The following is a 19146-nucleotide window of genomic DNA, read 5'->3' on the forward strand; positions in this document are numbered from 1 at the left end:
GAGCAACCCAACGTTCCTACCAGCTCCCTCCGCAGGAATGTGTTATTGTGGATGATGGTTATGCATTAAAAACAATACTCCACATGTAATAAAGGCGATAGTTGTGCTAAGCTCATCGTATCTCTGTCGCCGGCTGCAGGGAGATTCAGGGGGCCCACTCACCTGCCAGGGCACGGATGGGACCTGGTATTTGAGCGGCGTCACCAGCTGGGGCAATGGGTGCGCACGGCCCATGAAACCTGCCGTCTACACCAAAACGAGCAAGCTCCTGAAGTGGATCAAGCAGTACACAGGCCTGTGAGGCTCAGTTTTCAGTGTTGTATTTTAACAAGTCTCCAATACAGTCAGAATAAATAACAGCTATGTGTACATTAATTTGAAATTACTATCTGATAATACCATTGGGTAACAAAACATTGTCCACATTTATGGCAATGTACACAATATTTTAATAATTACACTAAGTTTTGAACCACCACATTGAGAGATAATGAAACCCTTCCACGTATCGGCTCTCCTGTACTCATTGTTAAGACTGCAGATAGGTGAACCTATCACAGTGCATTGCAATGTAATATAATATGAATTTGTAAAGCATCTGTGATTGCATTGAATATGCTGTGAAAGACGTATACAGAAGAAAATAATGAGGAAGAGGTGTTTTTAGGTTGTCTCATAACAAAATGTTTATGCGATGACTGATTTAAGAACAATTATTAACTATTATTTACAAGCCACTTAAATGAATGTACAACGGATAATGGCAAAATAAATTTCCTACTTTTCTATTTGGCCTATATGGAATACATTTAAAACAACATTGCTGTACAGGAGAGATGCTAGGTGAATACATTTTCTGTGTTGGTGTAAATAAGGTTGGAGTAACATTCCTATGAAATAATATCTAAAAATGGGCATTAGTTCAATAAACTGAACTAAGTGGATCAAAAACTACAGGATAAATGATGAAGCATCAATACGTGGTTTTAGACATTTTATATGGTGGTGATATGGTTGGTAATGATGACGTCCACAATTCTTGACCTATTGAGATTGATATAATACACACGTTAGATATAAGGATGAGGAGCTGAATGTATACCCAGATGGTTAATTAATCAGATTATTTCATTTTATGGAGGGAGAGGGGGTATTGTTTTAATCTTTATAATTAATAGCAACTGGTATGTTTGTCAATATATATGCTTCGTATGTATGTTTTAATTATTTTTCACTGTACATAGCCAACCATGCTAATCGGCGATGCTTTGTAAGCTTACTATAAATACACAAAATAAGTCCAAAATAAATCAATACAAGCTTTAAAAACGTTAACTGTTTGCAAAAATGAAATAGCTACGTTGATATCGTATTAAAATAGAATATACATATTAGAAGCGAAGTGAGATAAGGATAAAAATCCACAAACATAAATCCGCAAACATAAACAGAGGCAGACGAGAGTCTATTGGAGTACTTTTGGGAAAACTAATTTAATATTGAGCAGTACCATAAGTGCCTTAGAGAAGAGACTTTATTCATGAGCGGATATTATTTGTACATTATAAACATTGACATTGATGAAGAGATTTGAAAAAAGCTGAAAATGCGCAACGAAGCATGGAGAGGTGCATGCTTAAAATTAAACTGAAAGTAAAAGGAACATTGATTTGAAAACAAATGAACGTCAAATTGACTCTTAAAAATAAGTGGACTTGGACAGGGAACGTCGCTAGAAGGGATGACGGCTGGTGGTTGAGACATGACAGACTCCGATTAGCACTGTTGACTACGTACGGTCCGAAATAAGTTCAACATACGTACATACATACAGACTGGCAGCCATATGAAGTGATATGACCTCCAGAAAATCCACTGCACAAAATGTAGCAATAAAATTGGCTCGTGTGTGCAAGTTCTGGGCCTAAGTCTTCATTGCAGGACAATGATGGATGGCTTGGAGAGGCCTTCATCCAGCAGTGGCTAGATAATTGATAACCGTGACTTATTCATATTCTTTGGTTCTTTCGTTAAAGTCACCGTGACCTTTTAATTCTGTTTTAAATTTTTTTTTATATAATTTCTGGTGTGATAATCAATGTCATGTAATGGGTTGATATGAATTTCAATAAACGAATTCTACAATTATCAAAAAGGATGTTGTTGTCTATACATTTCAATAATTCAGATACTCAATTATCTGGAGGATTGGAGGCTATGGACAGTTATTTGTAGAATGCACTTTCTACATACACTGCTACACACCACCCATTGCTTCAGCTGGACATAATCCATCAGTCCACTCGATCGCATTATGTCTTGGACGAGCTTGACACCATTCATCTTTATAGACACAACCTTCAATCATTGTACTATTGTATTAAATAAAAATTACCAGCGCTTCCACGTGTCACATATTACAATACACTCATCTTTGCTCCGATCACTTGCTTGTCTCCACATGAATATCCCAACGGATGTTAATCTTGATTTAAAGCTTTCGTGACTGCAGGGATTCATATTCTTGGTTCTTTCGGTAAAGTCACGTAGAAGGGAAATAATAAAATAATGTTAATATTATTGTATTATTTCCAGGGGCGGTTTCTTCATTAGGGCGATTGGGCGACGCACCACCAATGTCATTCAACCACAGAGTCACGCTAGCTGTCACTGTGCCTCTGGATATAGTCCAATCAGCGTCATGCTACGTTCTGTGGAGTACCGCCTCTTTTTGGGCGATTTCCCTCCAGCTGAGAATCGCCCCGAGTGGTCCCATAGACTTACATTCAAAGATGTTTTTTTTCGAACGGGGGCGCTGCAATGCATTCTCTATGGCTTCCGGGAGGGCTCGCCCTAACGTGCTTACGTCATCATACGTGCTTACGTCATCATACGTAAGCACGTTTCATCCAACAATATCATTTGTTGCCACCTAGTGGAATCTTTAATAAAAGAAACTTGAGTGGTTTGTTTTAATAGTGAGTATAGAAACAAACAAGATGTATTGTAAGAGTCACTTTATTTTTCATTAATATTAAAGAAGTGAAGTTGCCTTTACATGCTTAAGCTGTTAATTTATCCATTGCATGGGTGGACCTTATCCTTATCAATCATCCAGACATTTGCCCCCCCTGAGAGATTTTGCAGGAGCCGCCACTGATTATTTCCCTTCTACGTGACTTTACCGAAAGAACCAAGAATATGGATGTTAATTAGTTTTTTTTGTCTTTGCTACGGATTGTTTGCCGGCCTTTATATGCGCTGCTCGCGAACAGCACTTGACCCCAACAAGCCAATAGACGGGGGGTGGGGATCTTTGTGGATTGTCGCCGCTCTCACGGCACCGGCCCATCAGCTGGTACCAGGAGAACAACCCCCCATGCAATACAGCCGCTGCTATGGCCGCTCGGTGCCCTTTGAGCCGGGACTTGCGGCAAGAGTTCGCGTCCAGCTATTTTGTTGTAAAGTTATTTGTGACGTTGCATCCATTTGCCACGAGTGTTTTTTGAGAGTGCGCGTGTAATTTATCGAGTGTGTTGCGTGTTTACTTACGTGTTTTTTAAAGTTTTTTTTTTATAATTCTATCACATGGCACAAACCTATCGACCCATACGGTTTACCCGTATTCTTGTAACATGGAAATTCGGGTCCATACGGCGTACAGCCGTTTCAATACGGGCAAACATTTGTTGTCTATTTGTGTTTCTCGCTTGTGATGGGACTTTGTAGGATGAACGTTGAGATTTATAAGGACACGGGGTGACCAATAAGTTCTGAATTGGTCTGTAATAAGATAGGGCACTGATAATGGGTTTACAGGTATGTGTTTGCAAAGTAATTTGTGACGTTGCGTTCATTTGCCACGAGTGTTTTTGAGTGCGTGTGGACTCGTTCGAGTGTGTTACATCTTTACGTGCGTGTGTGTATCGTTTGTGTTTTATAGTGTTTATAATTCTATCACATAGAGCTAGCAGGACTCCAGAGGTCTGTGCCAATGTGGAAGGGACGGTATCATCCAAATGTTTCTCATCTTGCTGCTCGGACCTTTAGCCGAGCAACAGGCATCTCTAGCAACGGCTGGCCCTGCAGAAAATCATAGAACAGCATCAAGAAAACCTTGCGGGAGGTGCTGAAGAGAATGAATGATTCCATGATGCAAGAATGAATGAAAGGTATTGGTGATGTAATAAGGTAAGAATGAGAATCAATAAAAAGTACACGAAATATGGATAGAATAAGAGAAATAATTGATTTAGGTTGGAAATATAAGAATGGGCGATTAAGGCAACGAGAGGTGATATAATTCAGTAACAAATGAGGAATTAGTGACCGAGGTAAAAATGAGAAAGAATCAGAGTTGTGACTGAATAAGAATGAATAAAGGTAAGAATGAGATTGAATGAGGTAAGGACTAACCCAGCTCAGTAAGTGGCCTTCCATGGACAGCTCCCTACCTGCCTAACTATTCATAAGTCAAGGATTGTTGAATTTCGTTCGCATCGTACGTAACTAACCGGGCTAATCGGCAGAGGTGGGACAAAGTCATTGTTATGCAAGTCCAAGTCGAGTCGCAAGTCATCAAATTCATGACTCGAGTCTGACTCGAGTCCAAGTCACATGACTCGAGTCCACATCTCATAGGTGGGACAAAGTCATTGTTATGCAAGTCCAAGTCGAGTCGCAAGTCATCAAATTCATGACTCGAGTCTGACTCGAGTCCAAGTCACATGACTCGAGTCCACACCTCTGCTAATCGGAGGTGCGATTCGGCTAGAATGCCAGGCCATCCTTTCTGAAATCACTCAGGCGTTTGGTAGCTTGAAAGAAAAAGCACTACAGATACATTTTAAATAATACAAACACTTGTTTATTAGGCTTTTACACTCAAACATTAACGCACAATAAATAAAAACACACATTGTTAATTTAAAACAAGCTAAAGCGTATTATCAAAATTAAGTGGCACTCTTGTCCATTGGCAGCCCAGAGTGGTGAACATTCCACATTCCTATGGAAGAGTTTATCTCTAAATGATCAACTCAATTTATGTTGGAAGAATAGAACAGCTTGATAAATAATTATTTTGTATTTTAGTACAATTATTAATATAAAATATTGCTTTATTCTGCTGTGATTCATGTCAGGTACATTTAATGTTTGGGATGTTTTAGTTATTCTGTACTTGGTTTTTATTTTATCTTCCAATGTTTTCACGAAAAAAGATCAAGATGTCATCATGGCCAAAGCTGTTGATGCCACACCTCAACCAACACTTTTTACCTTCCGCCAATTTCATTAGAGTATACTTTTCATGTTTATAATCCAAGGTCTTCCATGCAAGACATGCCTACTCTTTGTTTTTTTTGGTAAAGTCACATAGGTAAAAAATAAAATAAAACTAAATTAAATCACGACGTTTCGGGCACAACACAAGCATCCGTCATCAGGTGGGAAAGCATGGCCTACTGCTGATGCAGACTGTTTTAAAGGATGCAGTCTGCATCAGCAGTAGGCCTTTAAAACAGTCTGCATCAGCAGTAGGCCATGCTTTCCCACCTGATGACGGACGGTTGTGTTGGACCCAAAACGTCGTGATTTAATTTAGTTTTCATTTATTTTATTTTTTACCTACGTGACTTTACCGAAAAAACCAAAGAGTATGAATCCTTGCAGTCACGAAAGCTTCAAATTTAGAATTAAGACATGCCTAGTTTTTGATAACGTTTGGTATTTTGGCTCTGGCCAGGTGTCTTCCTTGCCAAGCTGTGAAGCCTGGAATCTGCATATAAAAATAATTTACAAGAATCAGTTGAGACCGTAAAACTCTTCACTGGCCTCGGGAACTCCTTGTAACTATGAACTCAGGAACTGAGACTGTGAACTGATTCACTCTTCGTCCGAAGACTCTGAGCCGAGGTCGACGATTCTGCGACGCTGTGGGCGACCCTGACTTTTGTTGAGATCATTTTCTGGGGCCAGCTTTTCATCGCCCGATTCCCAGTCCGATCCCAGCAAATCCACATCCCCGGGTTGAGGCTGCTTCCTGGAGGCCTGGGGCGACTGGCCGCAACAAACACGCCATTAAATATCATCACCATGACAACCATTAACCTCCTGATTTCCATATATATAATCAACCTCCCAGTCATCCTCACAACTTAATAATTAACCTATTATGCACTATCGCAAGCTATCAACATCATCACCTAGACACATTATTCTGATGATCAGCCCGACGAGCCAGCCACGAACTGCCCAGTCACCTGGTCCACTGGCTTAGGTCTCTCTTGATCTCTAAAATCTCACTTTCATTAACATCCCCTACTTATCATCTACACCTACCTCTCCCACTTCAATATGCTCTACTCCCCTCCCCATGCCGTTAACTCCAAAAGACATGGCATTCTGCTGCAATATCAGTCAACCTTCACCCAATGAAGCGTTAGTGGACTTACAATGGGTGGTCGCTACTCTTTTGCTACTGTCGGAGTCTGAAACTTACTCCCTCTGCCTGTCCGCACGGCCCAGTTTGTCCCCCTTCTCAAGTCTAGGTTCAAGACTTTTCGTCTTCTACACATTCATGATATTTCTCTCTACCAGTGCCTACTTGCTCTCATCTCATCTGCATTGTTGCTGGCTGGTCATAGTGCCGGACGCCTTTGATCCAGCACTCTAGGGAATGGTTGGTAGATCACGCATAATTGTGAAATTCCTAAATACAACGGGCTTTTAGGTGGCCAGATGGTAGAGTTCGAAAATGATTTCCACATCTGTATGGGTAATCTGCTATTCTCCCACATGTAACTCATTTATGGAATTGGCCAAAAACCCTCATGCCAAACGCTCCTGAAAACATCTTGAATCAGTGAAGCTTTCATAAGATAAATTTTTTTTTTACATTACCTTGATCTTTCCACCTCCACTGCATCTTTTTCATCTCCTCACCTCCCACACTTATGATCTACAAGCCTCAGTGTCTTGTGATAAGGTCTATGTACTGTAGTTGTGGTGCCCTTTAGTCAATTCGCTGCTGGCTCATGACTGATTCACGTGCTGATCCTGGTGGATATTTTCACCAAATGATATCAGTCAGTGTGGGTTAGTGAAAGCATAGAAGTACAACTATTGATTTTGTTGCACTGCCATTTGCTGCCTATAATGTAGCACAGCTGTATAGCCACCTTTGACAACTTGCCATGGTGTTGATACATGCCAAGCACAATCCAGGCTCAAGTCTGCTTAGCTTTCGAGCACCTGATGAAATTGGGTGCATTCCAGGCACGGTTTTGTATACAGATACTTTATGAATGCAAGTGGAGCTGGCAGATTAATAGAGAGGATCATTACTGCCGCACCTTGCTTGGATTTTGTTTCCTCCGTTTCTTCTGCGGCTCCTCTGATCCTCTGGAGCCTTCGGGCTCCCCGCACCCACGTGCGGCAATGATGTGATCGAGCTGAGCAGAGAACTCCCGAGAACTCAGCACGGCTCCATGCTCTGGAGACATGAGCAGTCAATCAAATACGCCTGAATCACTACTCATGTGCATCATTCAACCCATTGTTATGGAATCTCTTACATCAGAGATCTTCAATTGGTGCCCGTGGGTCAGATGTGGAAATAACCATCCACACACTCGCACACATGCTCATGCGCACCTGCACACAGACACATGCATACACTCACACACGTACACACAAAGACCCCTCTTATAGCCTTAATATGCTGCTGGAGTAAGTGCTGTTAGCAAGCATTTATGAATGCTGGCACGGAGGACGAGGGGGTGATGTGGCCAGCATCACATCCAACTGCCGTTGTTACCAGTCATTGTTAACACACTGCATCATCTACTCATTTAAGGCTGCATCGACCAACAATGGATCAGATATTAATTGTTATTGACCATCAGTGAGAAACGCACTCTGGTGGCTGGGTTGGTAGTGCAGTGCGCTAGCCACTGTACCACCATTATGCACATACTACATCTGCACACATTCCACACAAAGCAGCCGCCATATGCCACTAAGTGACGGGGATTTCACCACAGCACTTGTGCCAGGCTAGACTTATTTTGAAGCAATCACAAAGTGTGGATGGTTCGCTGGCAGGTGACTGGACAGAACCAGGTGTTATGGCTTGACTGAAGGAGGTGCCTGGCAGATGCAGCACCGGTTCCCCCCACTATGTTAATTTGCTTTGCTGTGTTTTAGCCGCTCGGTGCACTCCTCGTTGTTGTAAGCATCGCATATACACACGCACCTTGGCAGTGCTTGAGCACCCGCCCCCAGAGGGCACCCCTGCCAAGCGACGTAGCACAACCCAGCACCACCAGGTTCCCACGCGCCCTTGTCAGAGCCACGCATGCACGCTGCTCCGATTCCACGAATGATGATGAGGAGAAAGAGGAGGACGAGTCTCGAGGTGAACGGACAATGCTGAGCACGCACACGCGCACCTCGCCACCCTGGAACGCGTCCGCCGTGCATACACGGACGGCTGCCAGCGAGCCGGAGAGGGACGCGAGACACTCGTGCACCTACACGCCACACCGTGCGGGTAGGGGGAAGACAGATGTCACACGTGAGGATGACTACAATCAGGTGGAGAAAGTATGAGGCGATGGTTGAAGGAGGTGGTGATCATTATGATGATGGTAATAGTGGAGGTGGCGAAAAGTGGGAGTTGTGATGGTTATAATGGAAGTGGTGATGATTATGCTGGTGAAAATAGTGAAGGTAGTGGTCGTGGTTATATTTCGTGGTGATGATGGTGGTAGTAACAAGTGGTAGTGAGGCGGTGGAGGTTATAGTGGAGGTGGTGATGTTGATGGTAGTGGTGGAGTTGGAGGTGGTGTCATTTATGACCATGTGGATAATTATGAGTATAGTAACGTGGTAATAGTGACCATGGTGGTAGTGATGATCTTTATGCTTATAATGGTGTTAGGGACAGGGAAATATAATCCTCAAGGGCAGATCTTTCAAAGAAATGCCTGCTGTTGAACACGTCATGATTATCTTTATGGACAATCCGAAAACATTCTTCTCCAATTGTGAGTATAAAAGTGATGATAGTTTTGATGTTGACTTTTCACGCAGTGGCAAATACATTACCTATCTCAGAAAAACAGAGATGATACTGAAGGGCAATGATTGCCGCATTCCAAATGTGAGACGAGGGCTCTTGAGTACAGCACCGGTCAGCCATGGCACGGTCACGTGGGTGTTTGTGGGAGGTGTGGATGTGGTGGGCGGTTGCCCTACCCTGGCCGCCTGGGCGCGGTAGAGAGTGATGACAGCAATATCCTCAGGCTCTACCCGGCTCTCAACCAGGGCATCAACCAACTTGACAGCAGCGTCAACCTCTGCTTTGTTGTAGTAGCTCCCACATGTGTCCACCTGCCAGCATGGAGAGCCCAGGGGAAGAGTAGAGTGCATCACTGTGTTCCCTCTTCCTAGTTCATAACTCTACCCCTCCTCACTCCCTCCTCCTATTTCCTGTCCATTGCATACTTCCTCTCTCTTTCCACATATACTTTCCTCCTGCATTTCTCTCTCCTCCTTCCTTTTACCCTAATCCCTCTTCTCGCTCACCATCATATTCCTACCCACTCCTTGCTTACCACATTATGCCGTATTCATACTGCCTCTCCTCACTCCTCTGTCTCCCGACTCCTCCTTCTCACCTTCTCCTGCCCCGGCACATCGAGAAAGGTGAGAGTGGGGAGCCATGGGGCCGCACTGGGCCGCTCGGCAACCCCGACGCCATCACGGAGCTCCCCCTGGTAGAAGAGGCTTGCGGCAAGCAGGCTGATGTGCGGGTGGCAGCGGTACTGTGTCCTGAGCTGCACGAGGGGGTGTCCCTGGAGGACCGAGACAGTGCTTAAGTTGGGATACGATCTTGCAAACAGCATCATCGTTATGAGCACATCATCGAGCACCTTAAGATAATCTCTTGAAAGCTAAGTACGTACCCAAGATGACAAGTACAAAGATCTGCTGTGTAACCTGCGCATATTGTTGGGACAAGTTCTGTGCGAGTTGTAATTGGCAGATGCACTGACTATGTTCTCCACTGTGCCACCTTGTTTGAGTGTGTACTGCAGCTAAAAAGAGAGTACACATTTACACGTACGCATATATACATACCTCTACATTCATACATATACACTCAAACTCCTTTACACACTCATTTACACGCAGGCACCTATGCACATTCAAACACACCCAGGAGTCACCATGTGTTTGAGGCGAGTGAATAGCGTCTGCTCCAGGCCAGACTCGTGCTCCGGCTCAGAGCCCTGCACCGTGGGGGGCAGCTGCCGCGGGTCGCCCACCAGGAGGAGACGCTCACAGCCAAACCTGCAGCACTCGCACACAGACACAACAGCTGCCATTTGCTGCTAAGTGGTATTGACGTCACCCCAGCACTTGTGCCAGGCTAGGTGCACTTTGAGACCTTCAAGTGAAGTGTAGAAGGCTCACTCGCAGGTCATGGGACAGAACCAGCTGATATGGGTTAAACGACTGAGATGACCAAAAGATGCAGCACCTGTTTTCCCCACTGTGCCATCTTGCTGTTTTTTAGCTGCATGTGAGCAGTGCTCATTCGCTTTCTGCTGGTGTTGGATGATGACTGCTTCCAACTCGTTGTTTCCTTCGGAAGATTCCTCCGCAGAGGATGATCTTAACATTGCTGGTACTAGTCTATATTAATCTGTGCTTGTGTCTGTATTTGTCTGTATCTGTGTATCTATGTATCTGTGTGTGTGTGTGTAGGCTGCATTCACCGTGCTATGGGCAGCAGGGACATGGGCTCGGTGATCTGGCTGCACTCATCGAGAATGACGAATGGGAAGCATAGACCACCCATGCTGGGGAATGGGCAGGAAGCACAGGTGGCGCCAACTACACTCACCTGACATGCACACAGAGACAAGACAAACACGCGCACATACAGATACACATACCAACATATAAATAGGGACAGACACATTTAAAGGAGTGTTCTCCCCAGCTATTTGTTAGGGCATGGTGCTAAATAATTTTTGGGGGTGGGGGTCTGGAGCATTAGGTTCAGAGGCTACAGTAAGCCTCTTCATTCTCCGACGTGGGATGTTGTAGATGGTGAGTGGGCCTGCTGCTTGGTCTCAGCTAGCTGAAACATCTCTTCTGTCAGACAGGTTTTCTAGGGAGTTCTGGACTGTGTACCCAATATATCCATAACAGTTCTGATCCTCACTCATTTCCCCTTGGCATCAGGAGGAAGGGGTGATGATGCAAAAGCCAAGCTACAAGCAATGGTCAAATTATTGCTAGCAACTTTTAAGAGCGACTCAACACCAAGATATTGTAGGTTTGAATGGGGTCCTAGGCATATGCCCATCACTGCCAGTGGAAGAATGACTGGTGCATATTCGAGATGACAAGCTGATGGGAAGTTGGCAGATCAGCTCCACGGGAGGTCGAGGTGTCAAGAACATGGACCCACATTCATACATCCATTGTTCCAGCACTTTACAGTCCACTAGATGTTCGTGCCTGTACCCACTCTGATGGAACAGTATGCAGGTAATTACAAGGCCATATGATGATATTATTGGCAATAGAGATGTGTTTCTAACTTTTGGATGAACAAAAACAAAATTGGGCCAAGAAAAGGTATTTTCTCATCACAAGTAATAACCAGGCTCAACACTGGTTAGCTTCCAATATCTGAAGAAATCGGCTGCATTCCGGTTGATTTGGCCATAGGTGAATAAAGACACAGGGAGAGACAGAGACACTTCAGTGATGTGTGGGTGTCTGGACTCCACCTCCTTCAGCAGATTGCGATTGCGTCCCAGCTTGTGCGTCTCGATGCTGCGCTTGACAAACACTCGCTCGGCCGGGGAGAGCTGCTCTTTTAGCAAGGACTGTAGCTCCCTCAGCTGGTCACTATCATTACCGGAGCCAGCATGCAGGCTGGGAAGCAGACAGAAAGCAAATGGAGAGGGGGTAAGTCAGAGGACACAGGGAGAGATAGGGAGTGATGATTAAAATTAATACAGGGAGAGAGAGAGATAGACAGGGAGAGATGGGGAAATATGAAGAGATGGGGAGAGACAGAGACAGGCAGAGATAGGGAGATATTAAGAGAATGGAGCCATGATGACCCAGGGAGAGACAGGGTGAGGTGAAGTGAGAGACAAGAGATGTGCAGACAGAGGGATACATGTAGAGATAAGGAGTGATAGGGAGTATAAAATGGAGAAAATGTACAGACACATGAACAGATAGTTATTGACAGATGGAGAAACACACCATGACCGAGATGGCGACAAACATGAGATGGACAGAAACACACGAGCTATACAGAAATAGAAGCACAAATACACAGACCCACACACAAACTGACATACGTATATAGAAACTGACACACAAATACAGAAGCAAATGGCAACAATTGGCACTGTCATATCTGCATACACAGGGCGACTTTACAAACACACATTATACACACATTTGTTAACTTAGATACACATCAATGTTAATATAAACTTAAAAACACAACCCCCTAACAAAGATCCCCCGTACCTTAACAGATTGTTTGGGCAAGTGCTGTGAGCACATATTAAAGCCAACATGGCACACAAGGCCACCCTCGACTCGCCAGTTGTGAGGTTTACATACTGCACAAGGTACTTATTTAAGGCCAAGTTAACCTTGGGGAGGCCCAGGACCAGTTCAGATATTCGTGACCAATGTTGGTCGTGAGCGTGAATCAAACTTGGCTCGTCAGATTCGTAGTGCAGTGCACTGACCACTCAACCGCCCCACAACCTTTTGCCTTTAACCCCCTAACACACAGACAACTCAAGCACATGCACCTGAAGGGCAGGATGGGCTTGGCGATCTTCTTGATGCTCCCAACACGGACAAACTCTTCAAAGCCGAGATCTAGCAGCCTTTGGAGAGAACGAATAGTCTCATTTACATGGGAACCTCAACCAAATAATAAACACTGGCATAATAAGGGGTAAAAACAAATTCAGCCTGACTCCATTGGCATCCTGAGCCAGTGGAGATAAAATCCATACTCTGATGTCATAGCACTGTGCCTAAAGATGAAAGATTTAATATACTACCTGCTATGACATATGGGTAAGAAATATGGACTTTGACAAAGATAATTGCTGAAAAGTAATATATATGGTATAATATTGTATCGTAAAGGGCTAATTGGTCTTGTATATCTGGTATATATTATGGTATTGTGTGTATGTAGTATCTACTGTGTAAGTGGTGTGTGAATGAGACCCCAGCAGGACACGATCCACTGCTACATTGGTGGCGGCTGAGATGAGGACCCTGAGAGGAGTCCTCTTGGTTCCGGCCTCGTGCTTGACTCTCCGGAGGACTCCGATCAGGTACATGACAATGCAGGACAGCATGAAGCTCTTTCCAGCCCCGAACACACCTGCGCATCATCATCAACAGCAGCATAATAAATATTACAAAAGTCTTTGCATGTGTAGTGACTGGGAATGTCACTGTGTTGCCGGGCCTGCGAGGCCACAGCGGATGTTGTGTTGTCATTATGTATAGCCCGGTTACTGGACGTAGTACCAGCCCTAGCGGGGCTTGGGTGAGCGCTGGTTAGCGTGGGGACACCGTGTGCAGTGTGCGGTGCGGGCTCCCGGTGAGGGTTACGTTGGGGCATGATACGCTGGTTGACCTGCCGACACGTGACTGGATGATATTGGAGGGGGGCCACCGGGGGACGGGGGCCGCTGGGTGGTCACGTGGTACACAGCAGCTCTCGGGAGCCTTCGGGAAAGAGCTCGAGAGATCCAGAAGGTGGGCGGGGCGAGAGGCGGAGCCAGCCCCAGCCCGGGCCGATATAACGGGGCCCCGTGAGGGGCCCAGGATTCTTCGTGTCTGTTGGAGTGAAGATCCACATCGGGTTGAAGAAGCCTCTAGCCATGTGGTCTGGGACCCAGCTTGTGGTCCGGACCGGGATAACGGAACCGTGTCTAGTTCTGCCGTAGCGTGGTTAGATGGGCGTTCAACACCGAGTGTAGTTTACGTTATGTTGTGTTCGTGTTGATGTAATAAATAGTGTTACTCCCAAGACGTCTGCGACTCAGTTGGACTCACTACACATGTATAGGGCGCTTTAATAAATGCCTCAGCATCTCAAAATGCCTTACACCACATCTTATCTCAACCATTATAAAAAAAGACCTCCAATTGCAGCTGTTCCTCTGGGGGACAAGATGACTCAGCACATGCCTGTAAATAGGGTTAATCTACCACTAGATGTTGCTGTCAACAGTAATCCCACTGAAATCATTTGTAAGTAATTTTCCATTTTTGAAGATTTTGATGGTGACACCAGGATGCAATAGCCTAACATCCAATATTCTGATATTATCACCATGATCACATTCAGTAACGTCTTTCCAATGTGTTTTAGGGTTGTACCACGTGTAGTTTGGCATGATGTCCAACTTTCACTGCATATACTGTAAGTTTCTTGAGGAACTGAATTGAAGAAACTCCCAGAATGTGAGCATTGATGTGGTGCTCATCTCATGTTTACAGCCCTGTACAATTGATGGGAATGTTACGTTCTTATGGTGGGGTTAATACATTTATCATGTGTACAGTAGAATTATTAAGGCGATGACCGATACCCCAATGAAGCCCTCATATAAAGCTCATAAGTAAAAAAATTGAGCTGTCAGTAACAAATCTGCATAGGGACCATGTTATAACGACCTCCTATAGTGCTATTTCATATAGCGTTCCGTTTACCAAGGCGTCCTGAGTGCTATAAGAGGTATGCCTGTACTCATTTTATCACCCCATAAGAATGATGTGCTGAGTTAACCCCCAACCAGAATTGTACTTGTAACCTTTCTGATCGCTCTACCACTGAGCCACCTGACCATCACACCGATCGTCATTTCAGTTGTCTTCATGGTCACAATTATCATCATGAGCATTATCAAAGTCACTCCTACCTTGCACTATGGTGACCCCGGCCGTCTCAGCCCCAGCTTGTATCATGTGGGCCACTCTCCTCAGCACGTCACCCTGCTCCCCGTTGAGCCCCCGCTCCGCAATGGTTCGCTCCGCCAGTTCCCTGGGCCATGTCTGGGCCGGGTCGACCCAACTGCCATGCGCAGGCGGAGCCAGGGCGAGCGGGGGACGGAAGCCAGTTCGGCGAGATTTCACGCTCCGTTCCTGTGAGCCCTCACTGAGTGGGGAGCGGGGCAGGGTATCATTGCAGTTGAACATCATTTTAATTGTTGTCATAATGACCATAATCATCGTCAACATTGTCATCATCGTGATTAGTGTTGGATCCAAAGGGGAGGGAGGTGATAATCACTCCCTCGAACATTTTTATTTGTTGACATTTACCAGATAAAATACATATAATGTTGGGCCCTATTCAAAGAAATTTAATTTTCAGGACCACCCTCTACCCCCTGGAACGTTTCTCGAACCTCATTGTAATAAATGTCATCATCGTCGTCATCATAATCATAATTGTTGTCATCATCATCATCGTCGTGATCGTAATCATCATTGTCATCATGACCGTGGTCATAAACGTAATCAATCCCATCATCACCTTAATCATCGTCTTAATCATCATCACCCACATGCTGGATTAAGGCCTCCCGAAGTCAACCAGTGATTCTTAGCAAACCCTTCTAGTTTCAACTTCACAACCAATGCCATGGATTGTGGATCCAGAGCAGCTGGGGACTGGGGGGCACGGCATAAGTTGTGCTAGTTATTTTATCTACCCCAGAGGGAAGAATGATCTGCTGAGTCAACCCCCAATCAGGATTGAAACTCGCAACCTTCAAATGCGAGCTGCTCGCTCGACCACTGAGCCACGAACCCAGCTGTTTTCAACAGTTGCATATGTACGTGTCAGTGTTTGTGTACACGCACAGGCTAAGCATCAGAGGCAGGATGGGCAAGGTGGACACCTCCACGTTTTCGCGGATGTTCCGCAGGCAGCTTAGCTCCCAGCTGGCGTTGCACACGTGAATCGCATGCACAGTCGCTACACACACGCACACAAGACATGCATACATGCACAGTTTGAGTGTCGTGTCTTTGTCATTGTGAGTATTGTTTCCCTAAAACACTGTGTCTTTATGCCAATGTGTCACTCTTCGTGCTATATCTATGCTACTGTGAGTTTCGTGTCTCGATGTCGCTGTGAGTGTGGGTACCATTCTGTGGCCACGTGCTTGACGTGTGTTCCCTCAAGGGGGACACCTCCAGCTCGCCTGAGGCCGACGGGCCGTAGAACACACTGCACACTACCATGACGCTGGCAGGAGGGAACCCGGCATCCGTGGAAATGACCCAGAGGTCATCTACAGCACACATACAAACACAGCCACACATACAGTCACACGAAGCTACACAAACAGCCACTCATGAAGGCCGATTTGTACACGAGCGGGTGGTGTGGCTAGCACCAGGCCAAGCTGCATTTATTTCCCCATTGCTGATGTTTACACACTGCACCAAATACTCATTTATTGCTGAGGTCTAGGACCGATTTAATTATGTTACTGTCGAAAGCAGATCGCCGGGTTAGTAGTGCAGTGTGCTAAACCACTACAACATTGCTCTCCACACACACAAAGTGATTCACAGGCACTCACATACCCTTGCTGTAGCTGCTGTGATTCTCCTTGCGGTTGAGCAGCAGGAAAAGTTTCCTCTTAATTCCGGAATTCATCTCTTCTGTCACGAATTTTTTTTTTCGGAATCGCTGAACCAGGGTCCGACCCCCAAAGCCTTCCGATACACTCCTGTGTGGATTAAAATAATCACCATTATCATTACAATTTTCGTTATCATCATAATCACCGTCATTATCAAAATTATTAGCAGAATCATGATCATCATCAGCAGCATAAACATTATTATTAGCAGCAGTAGAAGCAGTAGCAACAAAATCATCAACAGCTGCATTCATGTTTAGCCCACCAACTCAAAAAGACTTTAAATACGACCACATGTTCAGCTCTCCTTAGTTGATGGCTTAGACAAGACTGAGAGCATTGTGCATGCAATATGGGGCTCACATGACATATGCAAGGCATGATGGGAGTGATGCCTTCCTGTTGCTTGTGCACACCTTTATGTTATTTATAATTGTTTCCAGCCTGCACGCAGTCCTGTTGTAATAGGTTTCATCATCATTTAAAGTGGTGGTTTATAATACATTTTTGGGTTAAGCCACCGGTCAGATATTCGACAATCATGTTGGCCGTGAGTGAAAATTGAACATGGGACGCTGGGTTCGAAGCACAGTATGCTAATCCAAAAATAAATTATAAATACAAATATTGGCAATGAAAACCTGAATCTTAGAAAAGTGGTGGATTTGAAAATTTAGAATGAAGATGCAGCCATCCTCATCTGGGAACTCACTCACCGGCGGAAGAGTCGACAGTTTCTATACAGAGACACGTGCCTTCCGCGACTGCCCGGGCCCCCTATCTTCTTGCGGTGAAGGCGAGAGGCCGTGTCATGCAGAATCAAATTGAGGTGTTCTGTGGGGACACGGTGCCCACAGGGGCATTCTGAAAAGCAGCCTTTCGTAACCCATTACTGCTTACCGATTATGTGCAGTTTTAGCACATTACATGGTGGAACTTTCTCCACTAAAACTTTGTGCATATATACTTTGTGCATGTATACAATTTTTCCACAAGAAACGTTGTGCATGTATACCAATTCAGTCAACTGCTGGACGTCATGATTGTGATGATTGCAATGATTATGATAAGTGAGATGATTGTGCATGTGGATCTATTGCGACCGGGACTCACAGAAACAGATCTATAAACTTCCCAAAGAGGGATGGGTTTCTTAAATTTAAAGCTTTTCATATAGGGCCCTACATTACACATATTTATACTAATTTGCAAGAGAGAAAGATCGCATCTCCCTCCCTGCATAAATAGGTGAGATTGGATAGTGAAGTGTGAGTGTGTACATGAGGGTGAGGCTGGATAATGAATGTGTGTGCATAGCTGGGCAGGGAATTTTAGTACGTGCGGTGAATTGTCTACCTATGATGGCAGACGAGAGGGTGTCTTTGTATGCAGCAGGGCTGGAGAAAGACACAGGAATGATGATCTTTCGTTTGAGAGTCGGCTGCCTCAGGACACTCTCCATGGATGGAAAACGCAGCTCTGATAAGCGCACGGCCTGTGTCCACATACAAAAAAAGTTGACATTCGCTACCAAGCGGCGTGACATTGTCTCGGGCGAAGCGTTTGTGTCAGGCTATGTGTACTTAGAAGCCATGTGAAGTGTTGAAGGCTTGCTGGCAGGTCACATCATAGACCCAGGTGTTATGGATATAACTGAGATACACCGCCTTTGCTCCCCAATGTACCAACTTGCTGTGCTTTAGCCACCTGGTGCTCTGCCCAGGAATGTGAGCATCGGCTCCTTTGCCTCCCATCGTTGTTGGAGGTCGACTGCCTATAACTGCCAAGTAGCGTGTTTCATGAGTCTCCGCCAGAGCCCCATGTTAGCACCACTGGTAACTAGTAAGTCCAAGTTCACCTAACAAACACGTTGCTAGTGAGCACAAATTAAGCCAATAGCACATAATGGGGTGGTGTGGTCAATACCATGCATAGTTGTCTGTCTTCCCATAGATGTTGACAAACCGCAGCAGTTAGTCATTTAAAGCTGAGTCAACCTAAGGAAGGCTTAGGACAGGTTCCAATATATCACTTGACGCTGATGTTATCCATGGCTGGTAATTGAACCCAAATCCCTGGGATTGTAGAGCACAAAAACAAACATTAGGAAGCTGACACGGCCGATGCAGCCATTAAGCACCAAATGCAGCTATTATGATTCCCCTAAAAACACGCCCAGAGCCAGGAGTTTAAAACAGGATCTCTATCTTTTGTAGCTTTCTGCCCACATCCACTTTGCCCATGGGTGTCTCCACACCTGCCTGCTGGACTCCGGACAACGTGCGAGGACCCCAGACCCTGTAGGGCGGCTGCCACACACCACCACAGATGGCCGTGACCAGGCCAGTGAGGACCCCAGGCGGCGGCCAATCAGCGCTCTGCGCTCAGCCGGAGATGGGCCAAT

General features: G+C 45.2%; 2 protein-coding genes across 2 annotated transcripts in view; one reads left to right on the forward strand and one right to left on the reverse strand.

Annotated features, from left to right (window-relative positions):
- The window catches only part of LOC144936452 (prostasin-like), a 52992-nt gene extending 52691 nt beyond the window's left edge, over positions 1-301 (forward strand). Inside the window, exon 8 of the mRNA XM_078863512.1 lies at positions 140-301. Coding sequence (XP_078719638.1) covers positions 140-301 — 162 coding nt within the window. The remainder of the gene's footprint in view (positions 1-139) is intronic.
- Positions 302-8978: 8677 nt separating this feature from the next.
- On the reverse strand, positions 8979-18496 carry ZGRF1 (zinc finger GRF-type containing 1). The gene is made up of 15 exons (XM_078863526.1): positions 18428-18496; positions 18099-18237; positions 17459-17576; positions 16684-16829; positions 16239-16385; positions 15952-16066; positions 15006-15241; positions 13297-13456; positions 12867-12944; positions 11814-11961; positions 10788-10915; positions 10236-10359; positions 9684-9860; positions 9262-9396; positions 8979-8990 (listed from the first exon to the last, which is right to left on the reverse strand). Exons 1-15 carry the CDS (start codon positions 18494-18496, stop codon positions 8979-8981), a joined length of 1932 nt encoding a protein of 643 aa, XP_078719652.1.
- Between the last annotated feature and the right edge of the window lie 650 nt (positions 18497-19146).

The sequence above is a fragment of the Lampetra fluviatilis genome, chromosome 1 (assembly GCF_964198595.1).
Source record: "Lampetra fluviatilis chromosome 1, kcLamFluv1.1, whole genome shotgun sequence".
NCBI classification, from domain to species: domain Eukaryota; kingdom Metazoa; phylum Chordata; class Hyperoartia; order Petromyzontiformes; family Petromyzontidae; genus Lampetra; species Lampetra fluviatilis.

Excerpts from the sequence above, each read along its gene's own strand:
- ZGRF1 (XM_078863526.1), bottom strand. The coding sequence starts at position 18,496 with ATGGGAGGCAAAGGAGCCGATGCTCACATTCCTGGGCAGAGCACCAGG. Across the intron at positions 13,457-15,005 it reads CGGGGTCACCATAGTGCAAG|GTGTGTTCGGGGCTGGAAAG; the intron begins GTAGGAGTGACT and ends GATGATGCGCAG. Across the intron at positions 10,360-10,787 it reads TCCCTGCTGCCCATAGCACG|GTTTGGCTGTGAGCGTCTCC; the intron begins GTGAATGCAGCC and ends CGAGTGCTGCAG.